Source organism: Dromaius novaehollandiae, chromosome 2 (assembly GCF_036370855.1).
Source record: "Dromaius novaehollandiae isolate bDroNov1 chromosome 2, bDroNov1.hap1, whole genome shotgun sequence".
NCBI classification, from domain to species: domain Eukaryota; kingdom Metazoa; phylum Chordata; class Aves; order Casuariiformes; family Dromaiidae; genus Dromaius; species Dromaius novaehollandiae.
Window position 1 is genome coordinate 102,040,346 of NC_088099.1, and position 26,568 is coordinate 102,066,913.

Consider the following 26,568-nt stretch of genomic DNA (forward strand, 5'->3'; position numbering starts at 1 on the left):
TAAATGTGGGTGGGTGTACTTGTTACTACCATCTACTTGTCAGTACTATCTATAATGCATACTGATTTACTATGCTAGCTTTGGCAAAGACAAACTTTTAAAACATTGTGAACAAAACTCTGAATTTCCCAAACACTACGGAAAGTATATGTATAAAATTTATACATATATATAAAATATCATATATAAATGTTAAATATTTTTGCACAGTGTTACTAGAAACACAACATTTCCATTTCATAGCCTGGTATGGTTAATAACTGATTTTGTGTGTTTTCAAGTTGTATCTAATTTGTGTATTTTCACAAAAACGCCTTCAGCTACATTCCTTCTAAACTTTTTACCTGGTTCTTCTGCATGTTATGTTCTTTATGCCTTTTGCTGTTATTGCTCTCATTTGCTTTTTTTGCTTTATTAGATGTTACGATTTCTGTAGTCTTATGTGGAAAGATGACAAGAAGATCTCCTGGCAGAGTTAAATGCAGTTTCGTGACTTTTATGAAAGCAGTTTCATGTGGGGGATTTATTTCTTACTATCAAGAGTACTAGCCAAATCTTGGAACAAAACTTCTTGTTAACTATAACAAACTTTATTAAGGGAACTGACTATTTTGATTTCACTGTCACATGAAATACAACCTTATTTTTTCCAAGGGCTTTTTGAGTGTTAAGATTGTCCTGCTCACTGCAGACCTGAAGCACCGTCCAACTAAACCACGATAAGAGGCACTCGTCACCACCAGAGTGCCGTAATTTGAAGCCCCTTCGATTAAAAAAGCAACATGGACAAGGGGGGCCCTCCCCACCCCCCACTTCCCGCCAGCGCCGCGAGGCGCGAGAGCGGCCGTTAGCAGCGGCCGTTGGCCCCTCCCCCCCACCTGTTCCGCTGCACCGGGGCTCACGCCGGCACCCCAACCAAGCCGCTGCTCCCCCGCCCCCGCCGGGCGGCCGCTATCCGCCGCGGCGCAGAGAGCCCCTGTAGCAGTGTAGCTAGAGCGGAGGAGCCGCGGCTCCTGCCGCCCCGTGGCGGCTTCCCCACTCTGGGAAGCTCGTGCCTCGTGGAGTTTCTGGACGCGGACAGCACGTAGCAAGCTGTCCCCTGGGCACGGCACAGGTGCAAGGGAGACAGACCTAGAGAGGGCACCCCCGGGTGCCGTGGCGTGCCGTGTCCCACCCCCGCTGGGAGCGCACCCCCCCGCTTGCAGAGGGGCAGATGCTGCTCCAGCACCAGCGCCTTCTGCGGCGCCGCCCACCACCCTGGCGCAGCGCGCGGGCGGTTCCTGTGGAGACCCCACCCCCCCGGGGCGGGGGGGTGAGGCGCGAGCGGGTCTGTGCAGCGGCAACTGCCCCGGCCCTCAGGTCGAGTAGAGGAGCGCCGAGCGTGGGGCGTTCGGTCGATGCGCTTGGTGTTCGCGCTGACCCCAGCCGCCCCCAGTATCACTTCCGGCGGCGCGCGGGGACAGAGAGCGAGGGAGGGCGGCGGGGCTGTGGCGGTTGGCGGCGGAGGGTGGGTGCTGCCGTGTCCCTCTCCGCACGGCTCTCTCCCGTTGCCAGCAGGTAGGCGCTGGGGCCCCTCCTCGTGCCCCGGGGCGAGGCAGGAGGAGGCGGGGTCGCTTCCTGGGGAGCGTCGCCCGGTAACAGGGGGGCCATGGGCGCGGCGGCGAGGAGTGGGGAGCGGGCCCGGCCCGGCCCGGCCCGGCCCGGCCCAGCTCGACCCGGCCCGGTGGGGGAGGCTGGTTCCGTCTCGTGGGTGGGATTTGGTCGGCTGCAGGGGAGGGTGTCTTTTGCTGCTCTGGGCCCTGCGGGCTGGCGAGCAGGGAGGCCTCCCCCTCCCCCGGGGGTGGCGGCCTGCCGCTGCCCGAGCACCCCTGTCCCGTCCCGCCCCGCCCGGGCGGCGGCAGGGGCTGGGGCAGAGCCACGTCTGTGCTGGCCTCGGGGTGCGGCGTGGGCCCGGCCTCCCCCGCCCGGGGAGGCGCAGGAAACAAGGCTGCAGGGGGTCACTTTGCTCCCTGTCCCTCCCCTGCCTCCGGGGCAGGAGCCAGGTACCCGCCCCCAAGCAAAGGATTCGCTTAGGTTTCCAACGCACGTGCGATTGCGGCCCTGCAGCCCGGGTCATCCCTGCGGGGAGCTACCGTTATGGTGCCTGCTGCTGTCGTGCCTACCAGAGGCTTGTGGAATTGGTTCCAAAGGAAATGAGTCCTGCTCAGGGTTGGAGTTGGAATTTAGGTCTGCCATCGCCTTGGGCGGCTCGTGCAAGTGATCTTTCTGAAAAAACATTGAGGTGCTACTTTCTGCCAAATGGGTGAGGTGGTGCAGCTGAAGTCCACAGTCTGCTTCCACCTGGGCTGTTTTTAAAAGGATGATTTTCAGGATTAAAAAAAGAAAAAACCCTGTCTGTCACTTAAAACATTCTTCCATGATTGTTGTTACAAGTCATGAACTTTTCAGAAGTTAAATCTTGTTTTTCTGGTTGTTTGATCATTTGTTTCTTTTCTGTGTATTAATCTCTCTGAACTATTTTTTAACCACTGCATTAGGTTAAAGTCTTGTTGTCCTATCTAGGATTTTTTGGAAAGGGGAAGGAACAAAAAGTATCTTCCAGTTAAGGAATGCATTGTTTATTTGTTTTACATGAAGTAGGAGAAGAGGAGGGGAGTGTGCTATGTTACATAAATCAGGGAGATTTAAGAGCTGCTAGATTCTTGTTAAATTGATTTTTGCTGCATGTTTGTTCAAAAAGTGAATCAGTTGTTGAGGGATTTCAGTGGGAGGAGGATGAATAGCGTTTTTGATACTTAAAATAACAGTTTGAACAGTCGTAATGGCCGTCAGAAGAGTTCCATCACTGTTGATAATGAAATTACTTGGTGGAGAGTTTTTCAAATGGGTACATACATTTACTGTTTCTCCAGCTTTTAAACAATGTGCCTTGAAGTGTTTCTGGAGCATGATAACATTTTTTGTTTAATTTATAAGATAATACAGAAGAAACAGTTATTATGCCTCGTCTTGGGGATGGCCTTGGGCATGACTATAATTATCAGTGCTGTTTCCTACTGCTTTAGTCAAGACTAAGTAATCTTCAGGAAGTTAAACGGATAGATCATAAAACCTGATATTGTTGCTCATTAAATATTTTGATTATAAATAGTTGAAAATTCAAAATTGTGTTAATAAATACACTTGTTACTGTCTGTTCTTCCCTCTACTTCTTCCGATCCAGCTTTGGTGTTCTGTCCCACTGATGCAGCTGTTAAATAATATCTAAAGTAGTGGCCAAAGTGGAGAAGTTAGGTACAAAAGTATGCATTGTACAGTTCACCATATTGTGGGACTCCAGAAGTACACATGGCAGTACGTGACTGTGCCTTCTCTGTGTTCCTGTTTAAGCGAAAAATGAGACTCAAATTATTTCGGCAGCTCTTGATCCTGCTGAGAAAGTGTGACCTTAACAAAAGCTGTATGTCTATCAAGGGAAAGTGTACCCTGGTCAGGAGAGATCTGAACAGGTGCTAATGAAAATATGGGATCAGCTAAGATGTCAACAGTGGATATATTTCTAAATACCTTGCCCTGTCTTCATAGTGATTTGCTTCTTGGGCTTGAAAGACAGAGCCCTAAGCTAGCACATTGTTTTTCTGGGGAAAGTAATAATTCATACACTATTTTAGTGATCTTTTTTTGATGATCAAGTGAGGATCACCGAGTGTCTCCAGGAGGCACATTTACTATGCCTTCTTCAGTGGAGAAATGCTATAAACACAGGACTAAAGGGGAGCTGCTCAGTCATAAAGCCCAATCTTAACAGCTATCACTTCTATAAACTTCTCATCTTAAAACAGTTGAGGTGTTTCTTCTATTTTTAGGCTGTTACAGAACACTGATAGATGAGAAATCAAAGGTAATTTCTAGTAAAGTTTGTGCATGATCAGTTCTAGCCCATTTATTCTCATGCCACTGTCCTTAAAATTAGAGCTATTTTCCCTCCTTAGTGGTAAGCTCTGTGATGCTTTTATTGAAAGTAAGTTCATCCCCTTTTCATATGTTTTTTGCGAGGCTAAACAAGTTAAGCTGTCATCTCATTTCATTTCATAAGATGGCCTCTGTATTCCCCTAATCATCCTGATAACACTTTTCTGCAGCCATTCTTTGAATTCATCTTTCTTTGAGGATTATCAGAGCAATGATATTCCACATAAAGTCTCACTAGTGCCTTGTAGCATGATGCTGGTACTTCACAGAATGGTCGAGGTTGGGAGGGACCTTTAGAGATCATCTAGTCCAACCGCCCTACTCAAGCAGGCTGCCCAGGACTGTGTCCAGATGGCTTTTGAATAACTCCAAGGATGGAGACTCCTTCACAACCTCTCTGGGCAACCTGTTCCAGTGCTCAGTCACCCTCACAGTAAGGAAGTTTTTCTTTACAGGAAGCAAAGGAACTTCTTGTTTTTCAATTTGTGCCTGTTGCTGCTCATCCTTTTGCTGGGCACTTCTGAAAAGAGCCTGGCCCCATCCTCTGAAAAGAGTCTGGCCCCACCCTCTTTATACCCACCCTTCAGACATTTACACACATGGATGAGATCCTACCTCAGTCTTTTCTTCTCCAGGCTACGCAGTCCCAGCTCTCTCCATGTTTCCTCACGTGAAACGTGCTCTAGTCTCTTAATCACCTGAGTGGCCCTTCGCTGGACAGTGGCTCTGTCCAGCCTTCTGTACTTAGGACCCCAGAACTGGACACAGCACTCCAAGTGTGTCCTCACCAGGGCTGAGTAGAAGAGAAGGACCACTCCCCCTCAACCTGCTGGCAACACATTGCCTAATGTAGCCCAGGATATCATTGGCCTTCTTTGATGAGAGGGCCTGGCTCATGGTCAACTTGTTGCCTGCCAGGACTCCCAGATCCTTCTCTGCAGAACTGCTCTCCAGCCAGTCAGTCCCCACCCTGTCCTGGTCCTTGGGACTGTTCCTCTCCAGGGGCAGGACTTTGCACTTCCTTTTGTTGGCCTTCGTGAGGTTCCTCTCTGCCCATTTCTCCAGCCTGCTGAGGTCCCTTTGAATGGCAGCATAGCCCTCTGGTGTATCAGCCACTCCTCCTGGTTTTGTATCATTAGAAAACTTGCAGATGCTGCTTAACCTTTTCCTTATTCCGCCCCCCCCCCCCCCGCTGCCTTTTTTTTAATGGCCACCTCATTTTGTGATTAATTAACAGTCCACAAGGGTAAGCTTTCTATCTCCTGCTTTGGTTTTCAGCTGAGGAGCTCTGAATTTAAACAGAAATTGTTATCATAGATCCTAAATTGTTTTTATAGTCCCCAAGCTATTCTTTCTGAACTTTAATAGGAATCTTATTCCAACCTGATAATAGGTTGTATCAGAGAAGAAAACTTAATGGCATTGCAAGTTTTATACTAATCCTTCATTTTTCAGCTAAACTTGTAATTTTTTTCATATTGCATAATGACTCACTGAAGTCCATGTATACTAGACTTGCTGCATTTCCTTTGTCTGGAAAATAAATTCAGAGGGAAATACTGGGTTAATGCAGCATGATCTGCCTTTCTTATGTTAACACACTTACCATTTGAAAATTGTGAGAAAAGGGATTTTTGTAGATGTGGGATGAGAAGTATTTTTGAGCTGGGGAAAAGAAAACATTAGTTGAGATAAATAAAATTTAGTTACTGACTGAACTAGCTGCTGACCTACACCTGAAAATCATGGGAGGACTGACTGACCAGTGTGTGCAGCTTGAGGCTGAAAAGAATTTGAAAAGGGGAAGCGGGGGGAAGGAAAAAAGAAAAATCACTGCCTTAAACATCACACTCTCCACTGCACTGTAGAAAATAATTATTTTCCTGCTGATCTAGTGAGCTGCTAAATTCTTTCTCTGGGTGTCAGTCATCCAATTTTGTTTTACATTACTTTTGGAAATGGCTACATGTGGTTAATATTAAAGGTATTGCCGTACTATATAAATTATCAGATAACTAGACATTCTAGAACTGGCTTCGTAATCTTCTTGTTTTCATCTTCTTGTCCTTTTTCTTAACGGTGTATGAGAAATATTGAACAAAAGCAAGAATGAGGCAAAAATTTCTTTCATTTCAACACTTGTAACCAATCTCAGGCTCAGCTCTATAACTCTTAGCAAATCTTCATCTATAATAGGCTAATTTGCTATACCCTACTGTGAAAATGAAGTAAACTAGACAGAACTGCAGTGCCTCCATACCATACTTTCATTATGATTTGAGCACAGAGATCACTTCAGTCCCAAGCAGTCATTCCTCTTAGTAGTGACATAAAAAAGCTAGTTTGAGCTATTGTGAAACAAAGGCTGTTTTTCTACTGCTTTTTTTTTTTTTTTTTTTTTTTTTTTGGTGGAGCATAGAAATACTACTTCCCACATGAATGGAAGTAAGCGTTGAGGGGCTTTTTAACTTTGGACAACAGGAAAAAATGGATGAAATCAATCCAATAAAACCCTTGAACCTTTACATTTTCTGTATAAACTCCACACTTGTTTACTGTTCTTGTTGGAAGGTTGTATGTTATGTCTTATCTGACTTTGGCATTTCTTTCAGCTTTCAGACAGAGGACAAAACAAAAGAGAAGAACAGAAAGAAGATAGCAGTAACACTGAATGCAGTGACCTAGGAATCATGGATCTGAAATTTAACTCATCAAGAAAATACATTTCCATAAGTGTACCTTCCAAATCTCAGGCTATGTCACCTCATATCAAATCAGTAGATGACATTGTAGTTCTTGGCATAAATCTCAGCAAATTTAACAAACCTACTCAATTCTGCATCTGTGTTTCTGGAGTTTTTATGTTTTATCTAATCTATGGATATTTACAGGTAAATGCTATGAACTTGTGTCCTAGGCCAATTCCCCTTAGCCCCCCTACTTTATAATAGCGTAATAATATAGTAGCAAATTTAATATGTAAAGACATCTAAAACAAATATCAATTGCAAAGTCAAGGTTTCAAAAGTTAAGAGCAGTATGTATGTAATGTATGATTTTGCTCCTTGTGTATGAGGTTTCATGCAGTTGGACTTTCTTAGCCTTTTTTTTTTTTTTTTTTTAACTTCTGTGTGCGTGACTTACCTTTCAATATTATTTTTAGTACTTATTTTTATATGTGATTTCATAGTCTTCTAAAAACAAATGAACTGTAGAACCATACTGACTGCCATATAAGTCCTTATTGAAGTTGAAACCTTTAAGTCAGCTTGAGTTCAGTAAGTCCATTACAATAGTAATAATTTATTGTTCTCTCTGCTCTTAATGCTTGACAAGGCTGAAATACGTGCTATGGTTGTTTGTTAAGCAGAAGAGTAATGTTTAGACAAACCCTAAGTTTTATACCAGTTTAAGTTAAGCATTTCTGTAAGCATTTCTATTTCTGCTAATCATTTTTGTCTTATCTTGACTAATTGCATTTCTGTTCCTTTTTTGAAGTTCAGCTGAATCTTCTCAGAACTTGTCAAATCATCATATTTTTCTTGTGCTGTTTTCAAAAACATCTGAGGAGCTTGTTAAAATGAAAAAAAATTCTGAACAGTTACATCTGACAAAGTTGTCAGTAATCAAAAGCAGAGTCTTAAAAAGGAAAATATTTAGGCAGTGGGTTTTTTTTTTTTTTAAGTATAGGCCCTGCTGCCATCTCTGCCTGTAATTGACACAGCTACATAATTCCTTATGCACTGTGTGTATTTTTCCATAAAAAAATCACTCTGGTTTTAAATATCCATACAGCCTGCCACTTTACAAGCTCACAAGTGCTATTTAATGTAGACAGTCAAAATACTAAGTGCACGTTCCTAAGAAATGAAGATAACCAGTAAATTTGTCTTCTAGAAAAAGTTTATATTTAATTTATTGTGAGCCATTTATAAATTCTGGCTAAAAACAAAGTTAGTCTGAGTAAATGAATAGAAAACCAAGTGAAAAGCAGACGGGAAACCATCTGTAATTTGGGATGAATATTCATGGGTCAAGTTTATTCCCTGTATTGAGGAATCAGTCTATTAATTTCAGTGGATTACACCAGCAATAGATTTTCTCATTGTGTTTTGCAAAACACAAAATTGTCTTTTTCAATACTTCGCAAGTCCTGAAAAATATATGGCAGGTGAATTCTAGTTAATTATTAACAGCTGCAAAGGACAGATTTGCATGTATATGAAGAAAAAATAAATTTCCTGATTTTGTTTTGATGTACTGTTCTGTATATGTACATGACCTTGGTGTATTTTTGTTTTTATAGGAACTGATATTTTCAGTGGAAGGATTTAAACCCTTTGGTTGGTACCTTACTTTAGTGCAATTTGGATTTTATTCCATATTTGGACTAATAGAATTGCAGTTGATTCAGGACAAAAGGAGAAGGTATGTAAGATAAATTTAACATCTGTTGTTTGAATATGAATATTGCGAAGCATTGGTAGCAGTTCCATAGTTAAATTAACTTACTGGGCAATGTTAGAAAATACTTCATAAGTGGGCTTGTGATTAGTAAAACAGCAACACGTATCTTCAAACTATATACCAGTGCCCTGGGTTATCATATCTAGAACAGGCAGCCTGCACTTCACGGCACTTGAAGCCATCTCTCATGCAATACGTTTTCCTCAGACCTTTGTACCTCCTCAGCAATACATTCCTTTAACAAGCTATATATCTTAGAGCATCACATCTCTGCTGTATGTTTGACATGTGATCATTGAAGTTTTCCTCAAAGGTCGTTTCTAGGTTTTATATTTTTCATTTCAAATTGCACTCAAAACACCCTGCCACAAAACTATTCTTCACTGTAGTTGACCAAGGAGATTCTTTATGTCTTTGATCAGACTTGGTGTGGCCATTCTTATGGTTTTCTGTCCAACTACAGCCTCTGCAAACTGTATATTCTTTGCAGCTTGGACAGAGGCTGCCATGATGTATGTAATTTTTAAAAATGCATTAAAAGCATTATTTCTTATTTGAGCATAACCAGTTTTCTTTACCTGTAGTCATTCTTTGCTGATGTTTTTATATACTGATTTTTAGGTCACAGAATTCTTTAATAGCTAAACAATGTAACTTTGAAAAATTACAATTTGTATTTAAAACACTGACAGCTTATATTGTGAGATATATGACTCTTTCAGATGCTTCAGATAACACAAAATTTCTACCTGTCTAGCTTTCTGTAGTTAGTATTTATATTTTGATTACCAAAACAGTTGTTAAAGTTTGTGGAATGTGGCCCTGCAAGTAAGTTGTGTGGGAAAGGTAGTTCTTAAATATATTTTACATTTTGTTTTCTGTAATCTGTGCATCCTCTTGTAGATGTTAAAAATCTATTTCCTAATTTTTATTCTGGAATTCTGTCTTTCTTAAATAGCCTTACACAATTATTGCATGCCTCAGAGTATGCCTACATCACAGACTGAATTATGGATAAGACAGCTTTACAGCAAGACATCTCCTTATGTTGCTTAATTTGGCTTTAAGTATGCATAAAAATTAGGTGAACATATGCACAATAATGTAAAAAGTCACTTCACAAATACAGTACAATCATCATTAAAAGTTACTGCTGGATCACCTGTCATCAGGTGATAACTTCATCAAACTGCAAACAATATATCTGAAAATGTTCAAGGAACCTGTCACTTGATGATACTTGAGTCACCTATCTTTTATTTTTGTAGAGTTTTATTAAATAATTGTACATTTTTTTCACTTTCTCCACCCTAAAAATGCCAATGTTTTTGTGAAAACGTCACCAAAAAATTGACCCAGAGACCATGACAAGACTGAGATTCAGGATATCTAGGTATACAAACCTTCTGTGTCTCCTTTGCCAAATAACTTAAAGCCTATGTCTTGATTCTTTTGTAAATAAAATACCTCTTCAGAAGGACATTAAAGAATTATTGCATGAATACTTCATGAACCTTGAAGTTTTTACAGTGTCTTGTATTTGAATGTGATTTATTAGAGGTAATTAAAAGAAATTAAATTTGAAAATGCTCTTTTTTTGCATCTTTAAGTTTCTATTATGGGGTGAAAATCAATGAGAAAAATGGTCAAGTTATATTATGACGTTATTCTTTTATCTAGATTATCCAAGCTAAATCTTTTAGAATTGCCACATGTCTGTAATACCAAGATTTATATGTTTATATTTTGTAGAATTCCTGGGAAAACCTACATGATAATAGCCTTTTTAACAGTGGGAACTATGGGTTTGTCAAATACCTCTTTAGGATATCTGAATTACCCTACTCAAGTCATCTTCAAGTGCTGTAAACTGATTCCAGTTATGATAGGTGGGATTTTTATACAAGGTAAGTCTTAGTTTTGCTATTAAATCGGTATTAGATTTTTTTTGTTTGTTTGGGAGACAGTCATGTGCAGAATCCTGTGTTCTGTTAAATTTCATTGAAGTTCTGGGTTAGAGAGGAGCAGGTAGCATTTTTCTTGCCTGAGGAAAAATGTGAATTTCTGAAACATCTCAAAAAATGTTCAGATAAAATTAGATAGACAGAAGATGGGGTAGGGGAAGTGCTATAGGTCAGTCACAAAACTTCCTTTTTAAGCAGACTTTCTTAATTTTTAAGTCCCTTTATTTTCTAAACCCAGTCATTTCACAAATGAACCATTTTTGATGAAAAAACTTAGAAATGAAAAAATTCCAGGCATGATTTTTGAAGAAATCTCCTATGCATGTTGTTTAAAAAGCCTGTTTAACTGCTGTTTAACTCTCCCCCCTCCTTCCACCCCCCCCAGTACAAATGTTTAATAAGAAATGCACCTGATTTTAATTCTGGGCACACAAATGCTGTATGCCTAATCCTAAAGTTGTTGTCCATATTCCAATAACATAAAAAGGGATCTGGAAAACAACAGAAAACACTATAATTATGTGAATAAACATAGTTCAGTATTTCTGTTGTGGTAAGCTTTAAGTATACTATGAAAGTTTTTGGTTCTGTGGTAGATAAGGATTCATTAAGTCAATAAAACCCTGCATATGCAAAGTGTTATGTAACAGAATCTAAAATGGTGTATTTCTGTTGTAGTTAGTTCTGGCCTTCTACTCACAATAGAAAACTGAATTTCCTGAGGACTGTTTCTGGGCCAGTAAATGCATTTAAAGAAGAAACATCTTATCCAGGCTTGTCAGCCTTACAACGTTGCACACATGCACACGCTATTTACCCTTCATTAAGAGTCATTGTGTATTATTTGAATTAAGGGAATATCAGTCTCTCTGAAAACTTTCTAAAACTTTGTAATGTTTTAGAAAGTGTAACGTAAAAACACACGCACGTGCACACACACATTTTGTGTACGCACACACACATATATATATATATGTATGTATGTATAGTATATTCTCAGAAGCTGTGGATATTTTTCAGTCACTATTTTCCTTACTGGAAAAATTTCTTTGGAAGCTATGACTTCTAGGGAAAATAATAGGTTATTTAGAACAAGACATACCAGCTCCTGCCTTTCTGTTTTCCTTCTCTCTTTGTTATTCCTCCCCCCTCTACATCCTGTTTGCCTCAAACTGAAAAATAATGCAGAATTCTAAAAGTACCGGTTCCCAACTGGACAACTAAATGCTTGGAGATGACTTTTCTCTAATCAATAAAGCAGCTGAAATGTCTTGCATGAAAAAGTGGTCTTCAGAAAGCATCCAAGCTGTCCTGAAGTTGCTGAGATGGTGATTTCTGAGGGAGTATGTACTTTATGTCATTGGGAGCAAAATTAAAATTGGCCACAAAAATCAGATAACATCTGCAAAGACCTTCTTTTCTGTTAGGAACTGCTGCTGCAGAGGAAGCTATTCCTGGCCATGAAAGGCCAGGACTTTAGGCCATGTTCTTTAATAGAAGAATGACATTGGAACAGTTTTTTCCTCTGATTTCTAGCCTGCTGACAGGATAAACGCAAAATACTAAGAGTATTACAGTCTTATTGATGTTATTTGTATTGTTTTTGTAGGAAAACATTACAATATTGCAGATGTTTCTGCTGCCCTGTGTATGAGTCTTGGATTAATATGGTTTACTTTAGCTGACAGCACGGTTGCACCAAACTTCAACTTAACAGGTAAAGATATATTATATTTTATAGTTTCACAAAATGCTTATTTTGTGTACAGTAAGCATTCCATAAAGGGTCTAAGTGTTCTTGGTGTAGTGCCTTCAGGTATCATACTAAAAATGCAGATTTCATTGTGCCATTGCACTAGTGGAGTTACATCTGTGGCAGAAGAGGCATTTTTTTCTAAGCCTTAGTTTTTAGGTTCTTAACTTTCTGAAAATATCATCCTTTATGTTGAAATATCCTGTGCTTGTTCTCAGGAAATAACTCCTTCTGAATAGAGATACTAAAATAAATTTGCCAAAATCCCATTTGAACGTTTTCAATACTTCAAAACGTGAGGGGTCTTATTTTTCTGGTTAAACCTTTCAGTCTTTTTCCATTTCAGAATCGTTTACTTTGTATTTGCTGTAGCTGTTATTCTGGGTACCCACCCTAACTTCTCTATATTGTATTAAATTAGAACTAAAAGATTTTGAACTTCTTATGTTTAGAAACTTAGTAGAATTTCTATCTCAAATGGCATGGAAGAATTAATTATTCATAAAAAATATATGTTATATACTTGGCCAGCGTTTGGATAAATACTGAACCTCAGAAGACTTTTGAATAGCCTGCTTTTAGTGTTTTAGTGTCTTCTTCCTTTAAAATTTTGGGATGAGGTAAAATAATCGTTATAGCAGACATTCACTATTTATTAATAGTGAAAACATCAATTTAGAAGTTTTGTTCCTAAAAATAATGATTGAATCCTCTATTAAACAGACTTTTTGTCCTCACAAAATGTTACTTCTTCTAGTGATAAGTAATAATCTCATGGGCAGGACTTGGTGTCATTTAAACTGTATTTTTTGCATTGTTCATAATATAAATCTCATACCTTTTAATGTCATTTTAGTGCTATTGCCAATGCCAGAAATTACAAAGACCTATGAATTATACAACATACTGTGTATTTAATGTGTACGTATGTGGTGTAACTGCATGGCCATTTTAACAAAGTATATATGTTTTGAATACAGTGTGAAGTTGATATGCATGTAACTGTTCTAAGGATACTCTGGTTTATAGACCTGTTATAATTACAGCTATTTTAGAATATAGTTGCTAAGTGCATTCACATCTTAATACATTCCTTTTGTAAAATGTGAATTATTTTAAACGTATGCTATGACTTAATTTTCAAAAGACTTTGAAACTTGCCTCTTCAATTGAAGAGCAGAGGCTAAAGTGCAGCATATGTAGCGAAGTCCTGACACCCTCAAAGATCTGCAAAACCCAAGATGAAAACCTTTAAATATCTTTAGAGAATAAACAGGATTGTCTTTTGTTGTTAACTTATTTTGAATCCATTTCAAACAAATCTGTATGTACTGAAGTTTAGAACACTACCACTTGAAGGAAAATAGTTCTGAGAGTGTAGAATATAAGGCTAGAATTCCAAAGTCTGGATGTTCATTTTGGAAGCTGGTTCTAAACTCTCCTGCTGACTTTCTGGGGAGGTATTTTCTGTATTTTTCTATTCCCTGTTGCCTCTTATTTTACATTATTTTATTCCCACATCACTTAATTTAACCAGAGGAAGCTTTTCATAGTGGAATAAATTGTGGAGGTAGATGGTTCTTAAAACTATTCCTACAAGAAATGTATTGAATCTGGTATTGCAGAAATACACAGCTACTCAAGTGTAAAGCCAGTGGTAAGAAATATTAAAAACTACACTTGCTCTGTAAAATACGTTTTTTTTTTTTAAAGAAAAAATAATTCCCCCTTTTTTCAATGCAAATCACAGATTTGTGACTGAAACTGAAAATGGAGAGGAAGCATTTTGTTTTGTATCTTGGTTAACAATGTATTTAAGAATATTATAGCTTTTAAAAACATAAACAGCAAATTAAGTGTTAAACTTCAAAATGATAGTTTTCAAAACCTTAAGTTGCTTTATGTTGCTACCTACTTATTGGCCTCTAAATAATTTTAGAGTTCTTCCTAGTGGTTTATACATATTTATGTGGAACTGTTTAAATGCAAACTAATATGGTTCTAGCCCGATTTCATCAAAATTCTATTAATGTGCATGTTGTCAAGGGAAAATCTCTTTACATGCCACAGTTCTAAGAAAACAAAACTGAATTTGAACAAAACAAATACTGTCTGATACAAATACTGAAAACAGCATGAGTAGGTATAAAGTATTAACTGGATGAACAGTTTTGCCCACATTGTTCCATATAGAATATTGAAAGGGGGTTGTTTTGTTTTTTTAAATGCTCCTGAAATCCAACCTCAGTATTGCTAGGCCAAAAAAAAAAAAAAAACCCATACAGATTTTTTTACACAAGAAAGTTTGTCAACAAAGTAAACAGTAACTGTGGCCTGTGCCAAGGCAGTCTCATATTTGTAACTGTGGAATAGGTATATTTTCAAGGCGGAGTGGGTGATAAAAAGCTCAAAAACATCCCCTAGTATTATCAAATCGGGGAGCTAGAGGTAGATTGCCTAAATAGCCATGAATAATAGATACAGGATTTTCAAAAGAGAAGCCAGACCAGAGGAGAAGTGTATGGAAGGAGGCCATCTTGCAATATTGGTGCAACAGAAATTTCCACTGTTCTGGTATTACAGCTATAAATGGAAGTTAACTATTTTCAGTGAAGAAACAATAAATAAAAAATTACTTGTGTGCAAATTCCTCTATCCTAGAATCCTAGTCCTTAGCTTCACTGTTATTAAGATAATATTACTTGGTTAGTTAACTCTAGTGTGTTCTTCTATTCCTGTGTACAGCAAGCTTCAAAAATGCAGATTATTAAACAGATCTTAATAGGCAGAGAAGCTCCAGTAGTCTCAGTAGTCTTCAATAATGCATTTGCCCAGTGGGGATTGCAAGTGCCAGGATGTGTTGTGTGAGGATGTGTTTTTGAGTAACTTATATAAGTGTCCAATAGCTTGTAAACTTACACCAGTAGTAGCATTTTAATGGCTTCAAGCATTACATTAATAGTGTAAAATACAATGTAGTGTAGTGTCTCAATCAAGTCTGTTGGTGCAAGTCATCTAGGTCTTATCCTTTTCAGAACTAATTTAGGACCAGTTCTTCCAATAATTTTTACTCATGCTTTACATATTGCATAAAGTTACTGCTCTTGTTCATGATTTTTGCTGCCGCTTGGCACATGCAGCGCTATCACAATAAGAGTGGAACAATTCTCTCTCCTACCCCAGAGTGTTACATACATAATAGTAGTGTATGGTTTGTCCCTCCATATCTTTCTTCCATGTTCACTTGCACTTCAGATCCCGAGGAACTCTTTCATCTCAATCCAGTGCTGAACCCATGCCTGTGTTCTGTGATGTGCCTGGGCCGTTAAGTCTTGCTGGAAAACAGCATGATAGGGAGATACTCAATCACTTTATATCAGTCATCTGCAACAAGGCTATTGCTGAGTTAGAGTTAATATACCTTTGGACCAGAGCTGATTTCATGTGGTTAATATCTCTATACTGTAGTCTCTAGCATAACCAATAGTATTCAGGCTATCATATCGTTTCCATTAACTCATCAATGCCTGATAAGTTTGAATAGCGAAGAGCTGTCCACATAGTTTTATTTTTTTGTGTTGCTTCAGCTGCATGCCTCTAGCCTGGGAGAGGAAATGGTTCCTGACTAAAAAAGCTTGTTTAGAAATTCATGTTTATTTAGAAATTTACCAATGAGATGCTGTCTTAAACTTCACTTGTCTTAAATAATGTTAAACCTTTCATTTCAGAAAATTTTAGGGGGGGTGTTTGTTTTTTCGCTGTCTGACAGGATTTTATTGGCCATTTGGTCCATCAGAACGCCTGTTTGAGACCTCTGATCTTAAGAACATAAGTACTGTGCTGTTTGTTTCTTGTCTTCTGCTCGTCATTCTTCTCTGACACTCACAAATTTTAAGGAACTAAGACTAGAATAGACAGAAGACATGATTTTAACTACTGATTTCTTGTGCAGCAAGTTAATGTAATGTTGTCTACTTTATTAAAACTGGGATTTCACCTATGTGCATCATTAATTTTTAACTCTTGCACCATTAAATGCAACAGTTGCTACAGTCATGAAAGAATCAAAGTTTCGAGGTTGGGAAATAAATTGTGACTGTCATGGGTAGTTATTAATTTTTGTTATTGGAAATCTGATTACCTTACTGTGTAGTGACTTTGTTATTGACAGGTATGACAACATAAAAGCATGGGTTTTGTGCCTGAACAGTATGTTTTGAAATGGAATACTTTAGCAATGAAAGAGTTTCACTGTGAAGCCTCTTGCATTTGTTCTATTACTAATATATCTCAATGTTAAATGCATGGTATATTTTTCCCTTTGTCAGGAAAAATAATCTAATATTTGCTCCTTAGCAGGATATATTTGCTAGTAATTTATGTTCATAAATTGCATTTATTTGGGTACTTCTTTTTTACATTCTGTCACTCTTGTTACTCCAAAAATTACAGTGTACTTGTATTGCAGCAGTGCCCAGATGTTTCTGTCAAGATTAGATACATACAGTGCTCTGGGCTTAGCCAGGAAAATAAATGCTTTATAGATTGTTAAAACTTGTATAACCAAATAGTTTTGTTGACATTTGGAATATGATATAAAGACTTTTTTATTAATTTTTTCTATTCCTGAGTTTTTTCAGAATAAATACAGAGTGGTTTTCGTCACTACTCTGTTTTGTTGATAAATATTCTGAATATGTCTTTTTTTTTTTTTTCTTGCTTTCTTATATTAGGTGTGGTCCTAATATCCCTTGCCCTCTGCGCAGATGCAGTTATAGGAAATGTACAGGAAAAAGCTATGAAGTTGCACAATGGTTCTAATTCAGAAATGGTAAATACCAGATTCTAATTTAGTACTCTGTCACACAAACTCTGAAAGTATTTAAGTAGTCAAATTAATCTTTTGGGGGTGGAGATAGAGGCTTGAATTAATATGAAGTTGAAATTCTTTGCAGTTTTAAGGGTGTATTTCATCAAAGACAAGACATGCGATGACAAAACATGAATTAATCTGCTTTTCTTTTGCATGTGTAGATAATAGCTCTTGGTGTATTCACTTTTTACTTTTCAGAGGTGCTGCTTTCTGTACACTGTTTCAAATGTATATTGCAGCTACAAAAGCATCTGCTTTCTAGCAACAATCTTTTTTTTTTTTTTTTTATGTAGACAGGGAAGAGTCTGCCATGCAGCCCCGAAATCAATAGAGTGTTTCTGTGTGATCAGGCACTTACACTTTCCTAAAAATATGTACTGCTCTTCTGATATAGATGAGTATATGCTACACAGACCTCCTTATTGCTTATTGCTTAATCACTTGCTAGACTTCTGATTCTAGACAGTGTGCTAGCATTTCAGAGACGTAGCTTTTTTCAGAGCTTGTTTCCTTATGTTCAAATCAGTAAAAACTTCTCTGTCTTTTTGAAGTAGATAGATATGCCTGTTCTTGATTCAGCAAAATACATTTTTTTGAAAAAGCCTTGCTCAGTTTTTTTATGTTAGTATTTTTTATATACTTCAGAACATGGATTATCTGACTGTTTGACTTTTTTCCTTTTGGCAAACTTGTTCTGAATTTCACATCTTTTTCTCTAAAGTAAATACAAATAAACCTTTTATTATAGCACACATTTTTTGAAATTGGCAAAAATAAAAATAATTCTTGAAATTTTATTCAAATATTTGACATGTGTTTGATGTCTAGCTTGTCGGATACAACTAGACAATCTAGTCTCGTTTATGAAAAATGAAGTTCAAGTAAATATAGCTTCGTAATGGAGATAAAATTAATTAGAAGGAAGCTTGGGTTATGCCTCAAAGTCATTAGGTTGGCTGAAGAAGTTTGAGCTGCAGGTTTCTGGAAGGTGGAAGAATGCACCTGAAAAACATCACTCTATTCTTGTTTCCATTTCTGTCCTTTTCCTCCGTATCCACTGTTAACTGCTGCCAGAGACAGAGTTTTTAGCTAGATTGATCCAGTGCAGCCTTTTATAGCTGTAATGTCAGAAGTCCAAAACAAAGTACAGTCTGTAACTGCTTTCTTGCCCATTTGCCTTTTGCCAATGGTCATTCGGTAACTGGTAACTACCTTCCTTATAGTGCTTCTGTTATCTTCAGAGCTTTGCTTTTTATTCCATGTTTGTCTGACAGATGTTAGTCTTGGTTTTGTATATTCATACTATGTGTAGAGAATCAGTATAGTGGTTGAGGAAATAAAGGTTTTGTTTGAGGCCTAGAAATGACACTCTTTCATTCTGTTCAAAGAATTTGGTGTAATAATACTAGCAGAATTTCAGAAATCACCTTTGTAGACCTGAGACTGTGGATGAAAATTTAAAAGGCCTTCTGAATCAGGCATCATGTTTAACTTCATCTCATCAGCTGCTTTGCGTAATCAAATTGCAGTTTAGGACATGATTTTTAGATAATTGGGCATTTCTTGAATATTCTAAAGTTAGTAAGTATTTAACTTCCATTGATACCAATGGTAATGATTAGTGTTTCGGGAAACCTTACTAACTACTTCTCTATCTTTAGCCATCTAAAATGCACTAACAGAGCTATATGAAGAGCTCCTAGGTGGGTATTACAAAGGCATTATTGTCCTGAACAGTATGGGAAACCAAATGTAGATATAGCTTGTATTATTTGAAACTGCTGAAAACCCTGACAGAGTTTTGGTGGGTCTAACTGGCATTAATATTAAGACTAAAAAATTAAAAAAAAAAAAAGTTAACATTAATTCCTAATGATGATTAAAAAAAAAATGCATGAATTTTAAAATAAAAGGAACAGCAGATGCAGCTGAAGAGTTTGAGATCATGGGAGCATTCTGCACCTTGTTAAAACTTAACCTCCTCAGAGTTCAATAGTTGGTTCTTGGTACAGAACAAAGGCACTCTGACTAACCCCATTAGAAATCAATATCAGAGTAACTAGCCATTCTTAAGAAGGTTGCTGTCATTGCTTTCATCAATGGATGTTATTAAAATTGATCATTAATACATATATTCCATTAAAAGTCTTGATGGAGAAATATGATTGAATAGTAAAGCAACCTGTCATCGATAGGATCTCTGATTCATTGCAGAATTTGAAACTTGCCCTGTATTAAGCAATTCTGAAAAGAGAAAAGATGTCTTGTAGCTAAAACACTAAACACTGCTCTGGAAAATTACACCTGATTTTTCCTTTTACGTGATTTTAAGCAAGTGATTTATATCGCACTTCCTGACAAGGAACTATCTATGTGTTGCTCACTGTGTGAAGTGAGATCTTTGGGATAGTTTGGAAGAAAAGCTGCATGCTTGCAAAGGCAAGTGAAGAACTGAGAGCTAACTTCTCTGTGTGTAAACACTGTGTAAAGTAAGTACTCTGAAAATCAGGTCTTGATTTTTAAACTTAGAGGTTGAAAATATTCTGCTCTTGAAATATCCATTCATCGTCCTTTATTGTAAAGCAGAAATAAGTGTTCTGTTTTCTCATGGCATTGTTAATCAATTGTTAATAGATTTATTTTTGCAAACCATCGAGATACTACAATGAGGAAACAGTTGGGGAAAAAAAAAACTGTGCAGAAAGAAGTAGCTCTGTAATAGACACTGAGTTTTGAAAATGTATTAAATCACTGTGTTCTAGGGGATAACCTGTAGGACAGTTCCGTTCACTGTCCCCCTTTTCCATGAGAAATGATTGCTGAATGCTGCCCAGACAGTTGAATGCCTCTCTGTGCCTGTTTAGAGACAGGCAGTTCCAGCTTGAACTGCTGTCCTTACATGGAAGAGGATAGGATGAAGACTCTCTTGCCACTGTATGAGGCTGTGTATTATATGAGAATAGAAACAAAATGAAAAGCTTTACTGTTTGCCAAATATAATCTCTCTTGAACGACGAATTAGGCCAGAGCTTGTCCTATGTGAAGATTTTATATCCTATAACCATAATGCTGGTGCACAATGTTGATGAACTGAAGTAGTACAGGTGACAGTTAACCTGGTATTTCATGATGGTTGAGTGCTTGGCTTTGTGCATTTAATGTAATATGGATCTTTAATGTATTGGATAAGCAGCAGAAGTCTAAACATGTTTTACATATTATTCAGACTATTTTGCTATATAGTTGTGTTAAGTTTTGTTTAAGCGATGAAATCCTGAATTTGAAGGATTTAATACAATCAACATTGACTTCAGGATATTATTAACTGACAAGCTTACAAGACTTTTTTTAATGTAGTTGTGGATAGGAAGAATATCTCTAACTCATATTATTCACTTTCCACTGTTCATCAACTGTTACAGAAATGCTAGTAAGAATATCTTTAAACACAACAAATTCAATGCAGATAAATTGAATATATTAATAGGGCCATATACTTGAAAGCATTTAATTTTCTACTTTTGTATGGTATGAACAGGTAATTATTTTCTCTTAAACTATTCCAGGTTTTGTATTCCTATTCAATAGGTTTTGTGTATATTTTATTGGGATTAACATGCACTAGTGGATTAAGCCCTGCAGTAACATTTTGCTCAAAGGTAGGTGTAAAGATTTCCTTTTTTCCTATGAACAGCTTCATTGGGAAACATTGCTCTGTATAGTTTTGAAAATCTCACCACTTCTCTATTTGTTTTCATCATGTAAACCAGTTGACTTGTATAATTCATGCATTAACCAAGTTGTTAGTCTTCGATGTACAAAGTAGGGTAATATTTTAAAAACAAAATCACGAGACCAGACTTGTGAGTTTATAATTTCATTATTATTTTTACATTATTTAACTAAAATTAAATAATGATCTTTGCATGAATGCATTGTTGAACAGCTTATATTGCTCAAGCAGTTGATTAAAGTCTGTAGTTCTGTGTCATTTTGCAGTACCTCAGGGTTTGTTTTGCCTTTTCCTAACAGTTTGTTGTTGTTGTTGCAGCATCCAGTTCAGACTTACGGTTATGCATTCTTTTTCTCCCTGACTGGATATTTTGGAATATCCTTTGTTCTAGCTTTGATTAAAATCTTTGGTGCCCTTCTGGCTGTAACAGGTATGAACAAATGATATCTTTACTGCTTTAATATGAAAACATGAAGTAATCCTATCTTACTATTTAGGACAGAGCTGCTAAGAATTGTTCTCACTTTCTTTTCTTTGCACTGACTGGTCTTGATTTCTACAGCAGGGATCTTCTCTTGTAGTATGTGAGAGCTTCTTGGTTCTTTCTATGCCAGTCTTTCAACCTTGAAGAGCCTGTTAAGTAACCTTGTGCAAATAGCCTATGCTATGTTTTAATGCAGAAACAATACAGTACTGTTCTGTATAGAAGACATGTGGTGGAAATATACAGCAAGGTATAAGAAAAGGATAGGTATTATCTGAAACATGCATATATTCAAGTGAGGCAAAGTAGGCAGTGTCATAGCCTCTAAACAGCAAGTTTCTGGAGATTTTCAGCAAATGTTATTGCTAGAAAAACTATGAAGAACTCCTCTGAAGCTTCTGAATGTCCAGATACTTGAAGTGGAATGCTGCTGTAGCAATGTTAAATGTACATTTAAGATTCAGTTCAAAATAAACTCAAATGGATCAAATTATGACTTTCATGACAGTCTCAGTTGTTTTAGTGAAACTGAAGGGAATAATGGGTGTGAATTCGTTTTAGAAGTCAGGATTTAAGCTAAGCAAGCTTTTGGTGGTCTGTGTAACAGCTGCTGGATTTCCTGTACCTTGCAACTTATGTTGACACTGGGTAGGTATAAGCCTTCTGTTAAAGACAAAAACAGTCTTTCAGTTGTTCTTCTGCCCTTTCCTACCCTTTCAATGTAACTGTCCTGCAAAGAATGGAAGCAAGTCTTACATCATTTTCAGTTGAATGCTTGGTACAGCATGTGACTGCATCAGCCAGGTCAGAAGAAAGAAATGTATAGAATCATGGTTGGTGTATTGAAAACATTTGGGCCTACCACAGGTGCACCTGCTAGTTAGCCCCACATGAATGTGGAACAATATAAACTCCTAAAATATGTCCAAAGTTACTGGAATCCTCTCCAGGTTAAGAAGGTCACCAAATGCTATCATGTCTGCTCTTGTGCAAATGAAGAGTTTCTGTAATGTGGTGGTCTCACCTAATAGTGTGATCATTTTCTAGCGATAAATGCAAGTCAGACCTATCCGCAGTGGCATGCCACAGGAGCATATCCAGATTGATGAGGAAAAAGAGGACTTGCAGTGAGAGAGAGTCGCAACCTTTTATAGATTTTCAGCCTTCATAGATTTTTCACCCTTGACCTTTATCCCATATGCAACTGGACATATTCTTCATGTTGAGTAATCAGTCATCTGAAAAAATCATGGCGAGAAATTAAAGTCTCAGTAGCTGAGCTTGGTTGGCTCTCATGAAGGAGGAAGCTGCTTGAGCACAGTGAGTTCAGCACCATGCTGGCAAGTGATGTCATCTCTTTATGGATGGTCTTCACCAGTGTGTTGGGTGATGTGTGCATTAAAAGCCAAGTATTTAGATTACACCTGTTCTGTGTGAAATGATAACTGTATGGCTTCAAAGAAGGAAGTGTGGTGAGAGCCTATTGATAGTTTGTCTGCCTGAGATCCTTGACGGAAGGAGCAGTATAGAGTATGATTAAACCAAAGGAACTGCCGGTAAGACAGATACGACAAACTGTGACTCAAAAATTACTTGTACTAGTTTACTGTGGTTTGCACCTGTATTTGTGAGACCATGGAATATTTTAAGTACAGTGTTACCTGAGTGTGGGAAAGCTAGCTAGGTGAAAATTACGTAACTGTATTACAAGTGAATGCTTTTAACCTGTATCATTTTGAGTTTATAAACAAGTATCTGAAGTGTTTGCATATCAGAATATCCTTGACTTTGAATTAGGATAAGGGGAAATGACTGCATTTTATTTATTATTTATTTATTAATTTTAACAGCAGTTAATGTTAATATTTTTGATGTGCCTCACAACACTAAAGAAAGAGTGTAAGATGCTTGATTATTTTTCAGCATCTTTTTTGTACACTTATTTTAAGACTGTTCCCCAAATTATTATTCTTTGCTATACACAATTGCTATAGAACATAGAACTGTTATTCTGAAGAAAATTGTTGCTTCCAAACTTAAAATGTCATTTGTATGTATTTTTCAAGACTTAGGCATTGCCTACCTAGTCTCTCCTATCATTTATATACTCGTCATAGTAGTCTGTCAAGAACAGTTACATCAGGCTCATTCCTTCCTCAGGTTACCTTTTGTTATAACTACAAACATCAGTCACAAGGGACTGGGGGGGGAGGTGTAGCAAGATGCCATGGAACTGCTTTCCTCTCCTCCCTCTGCCCCCAAAAGCTGGTTTCTGTCAGGTAATGCTCTACTTCATTCACATTAGTGGAGAGGAAAATAGTTGTATTCTGACCTAAAAATTGCATGCTCTGATTTCCTGTGAATTGTTGCTGCTGTAGCACCTTTGTTTGATGTTTGTTTTTGACAAAGTTCAGTACATCTTCTGGCTGGAAATTAGCACAGATGAGAGTACTGGTTCAAGTATTAGCTCTTAAAACAAATCTTACTGTGCTAAAATTGTTAAAAGTACTGTGGAATAGCAAACCCTTCCCAGGTTTTCTTGTGCCTGACCTTGGCAATCCTAACACTCAAGCCCTTTCTGTCTTGCCTGTAGCAATGTGAAAATGTTTATCATGCCTTGGAAGAACACCAAATTCATTACTGTCTTCCCCCCACCATCTACCCTCCCCCTTACTGGGGTAGTGGGATGAAGGAGTTTAATGAAAATTGTATTTCTATTAGCAGAATGAGAAATTATCAGACTTAATTGGGAAAAAGAAGAAAAGGCACTTAATTTAGAAGGAAATGGTTACATAAATATTTTAATTAATAACTGATTTGAAAGAACAGAAATAATCGTAATTAGAAAAACTGAAGTAATTTAACCATTTTTTTAAATTATTCATCTGTAAACTGTTTTCTAATTAAAACTCAATTTTCTTTTTCATTCTCCTTTAATTTTTCATGTAATAGAAAATCATTTTATTTGATGTGCATAAATTTCTTAAAATGTAGAGAAAATTATTATCGAAAAGTTGAGATTGGTGCAGATTAAGCAATGGTGAAAGATGCTTCTTCCAATGCTAAACATACTTTTAAGGAAATACTTTTTAAGGGGGAGGGATGGGAGAGAATGAAACTCACTTTACTAGTCATAATAGCCTGGAAGTACTGAAGTCGGTAGTCATTGCTTCCTTTTGTCAGTATGTTACAATCATACTAGTGTGGATGTAAGTAACATAAGTAACATAAAAAAAATAACATTTTTCTGGTAAAATAAAAAGTACTTCATGGTGAACAGAATATTTTCTGTTAATAGAGAGCATAGTTTTCTTGTTGTGGAGACAGTTGCGTTAGGGTCTTTAAGTGAGAAGGCTCCACTATCATATAACACCTTCTTAGGCCCCTGATCTCCATAGCTGAATTTATAAGCCTGGCTGCATTTTTACATTTACATTTTTACATGTTTTCATATAACTTACTCCTTTAGAGATTGCATGTTTCAGTGATAAAATTTTTCTGTTTCCCAATACCTAATTTACTAGCAATGTTTTATTCTTGTTTGTAGTGGATACAATTGAAATTGTTCGAATAATTGTTGGAAGTCATAGTTAATTTGGGAGTAACCCAAACAGATATTTTATTTCTGTTTTGCTAGTGGGATTGTGTTCTCAACTCCTGTTACCACTTTGATTCTTTTCAGTGATGAGATCACATGTAGAAGAAGGGTTTTTTTAAGGTTTTGTTGAATACTTACATATTGTAATTGTTGAAGTCTGCATCCTTGGTCATTAGGCTTCTAGCTGAAGTTATATTTCTCTGCACTGTTAGGTAAAGATTTCAATAGCTTCAGAAGAATTGCAAGATGTTGATCCCTTTCCACTTCAAAATAAAGCCAAAAACAACCCTTAATGCCACTGGATTGTAATCTGGTATATCCAAATGCTGTTTGGCTTGGTAGCACTTCTTTCTGCTTAACAGACTGTTACTTTTTAGTGTATATAGTCATTTATTTGCAAGGATTGTTCATCACTTTCAGATATTGTGAATTGCTTAGAATAAAGTTATTGAATAGCAAGTCTTGTTTGGGACATTTCTCTGCTGCTGTAGCTGACACTACTGATGCATTGTGCTCATTTCAAATGGGAGTGATTCTAGTTTTATTTTACACAGAGCCAGTGCATCTACAGTCTGTGTTTGCACCACGGATGATAATCAGGATAGTCAGGCCCCTTAATTATGTAGTGAGGCTATGTACTAATATTGAAAACTATCTTATATTCTTGTGCTCTAACCAGATGCTTGAAGAACTTAACATTTCTTTTCCTCTGCAGTAACAACAGGAAGAAAAGCAATGACCATTGTGCTTTCTTTTTTGTTCTTTGCAAAGCCATTCACTTTCCAGTAAGTATTTATAATTTTTAATGGGTTTTCCAATGTTTTATAAAAATTGGATTCTCTATCATAGAAATATAACAACAGTAATTAATTATATTTGGCTTTAAGGATTGTCATTTCATATCTTCTATAAATGTTGGCAGTCTATTGTAAATATTGACTGCCTTGTTGATGCTAATCATGCTAGAGAAAATAGTTTCCATTTTTTTAAAGGTCTAGAAGATAAACTACTATTCCACATGTTACTTTTTTGTTGCTGTTTTTAAGAAAGATTTTATGTAGTATCTAATGCTTATAATAGTTAATAAATTGTTTCAGTGCTTTTTCTATGATGGAAAATTTGGCTAAAGAAAGGTATTTTCTCTGTTACAGTATAGTTTCGCCTTTTATGAGCTCAAGTTTGAATTCTTAGCTAGCCCTTCTTAGTAATAGCCATCTTCTGTTATCTTGATGTATTAAGCTGTAAGTTTTAGAGGCTTGAGATTTTTTGGCTTTGTTTTTTTGTTTTATTTTGTTTCAGCAAAGAACTTACATTGAAAAATTCAGCTAAGTTACTACATTTATCTAATTACTTCTGATTTGAAAGGAAATAGTATTTAATTTTATTGCTATGTATAAAAGTATTTGCGACTTAAGAACCAAGCTTACAGCCAAATGCCCAAATATAATTTACTTCTGCTAAACATGTTGAGGCTTAAAATAATAGAGAGTTAAAACAAAAAGGTGCTAACATTATAGAGACACAAAGCACTGAATGGGAATCATGTTTTGGAGCAGTAACAGAAAGTATAGCTCTCCTAAATGTAGGAAAAAAGAACATTTTAAAACCCCTCAGGGATACTTTATTCATATAAGAATGAAAGTTACTGTTTAATTATTATTTAACTATAAATGCACCTTAATAAATTGTCCAGCCTGCACAGGAAAGGGAAAGTTGGAAGGATA

At 37.1% G+C, this 26,568-nt stretch overlaps 1 protein-coding gene across 4 annotated transcripts in view; it reads left to right on the plus strand.

The window, feature by feature from the left end:
* The first annotated feature begins 1,252 nt into the window (after positions 1 to 1,252).
* Positions 1,253 to 26,568, plus strand: part of SLC35B3 (solute carrier family 35 member B3) — a 55,864-nt gene continuing 30,548 nt past the window's right edge. For 2 of the 4 annotated variants that reach the window (XR_010387845.1, XM_026114841.2), the window contains exons 1-9: positions 1,394 to 1,557; positions 6,585 to 6,863; positions 8,279 to 8,400; positions 10,192 to 10,346; positions 12,013 to 12,120; positions 16,890 to 16,987; positions 20,596 to 20,688; positions 21,081 to 21,192; positions 25,560 to 25,629. Coding sequence is in view for 2 of the 4 variants with exons in the window: in XM_026114841.2 (XP_025970626.1) it covers positions 6,663 to 6,863; positions 8,279 to 8,400; positions 10,192 to 10,346; positions 12,013 to 12,120; positions 16,890 to 16,987; positions 20,596 to 20,688; positions 21,081 to 21,192; positions 25,560 to 25,629 (959 nt within the window). In the remaining 2 variants the exon portion in view is untranslated. Of the gene's footprint in view, positions 1,360 to 1,393; positions 1,558 to 6,584; positions 6,864 to 8,278; positions 8,401 to 10,191; positions 10,347 to 12,012; positions 12,121 to 16,889; positions 16,988 to 20,595; positions 20,689 to 21,080; positions 21,193 to 23,406; positions 23,526 to 25,559; positions 25,630 to 26,568 lie in introns of those variants that run through there. The other 2 variants (XR_010387846.1, XM_064507060.1) reach the window with 2 other exon arrangements.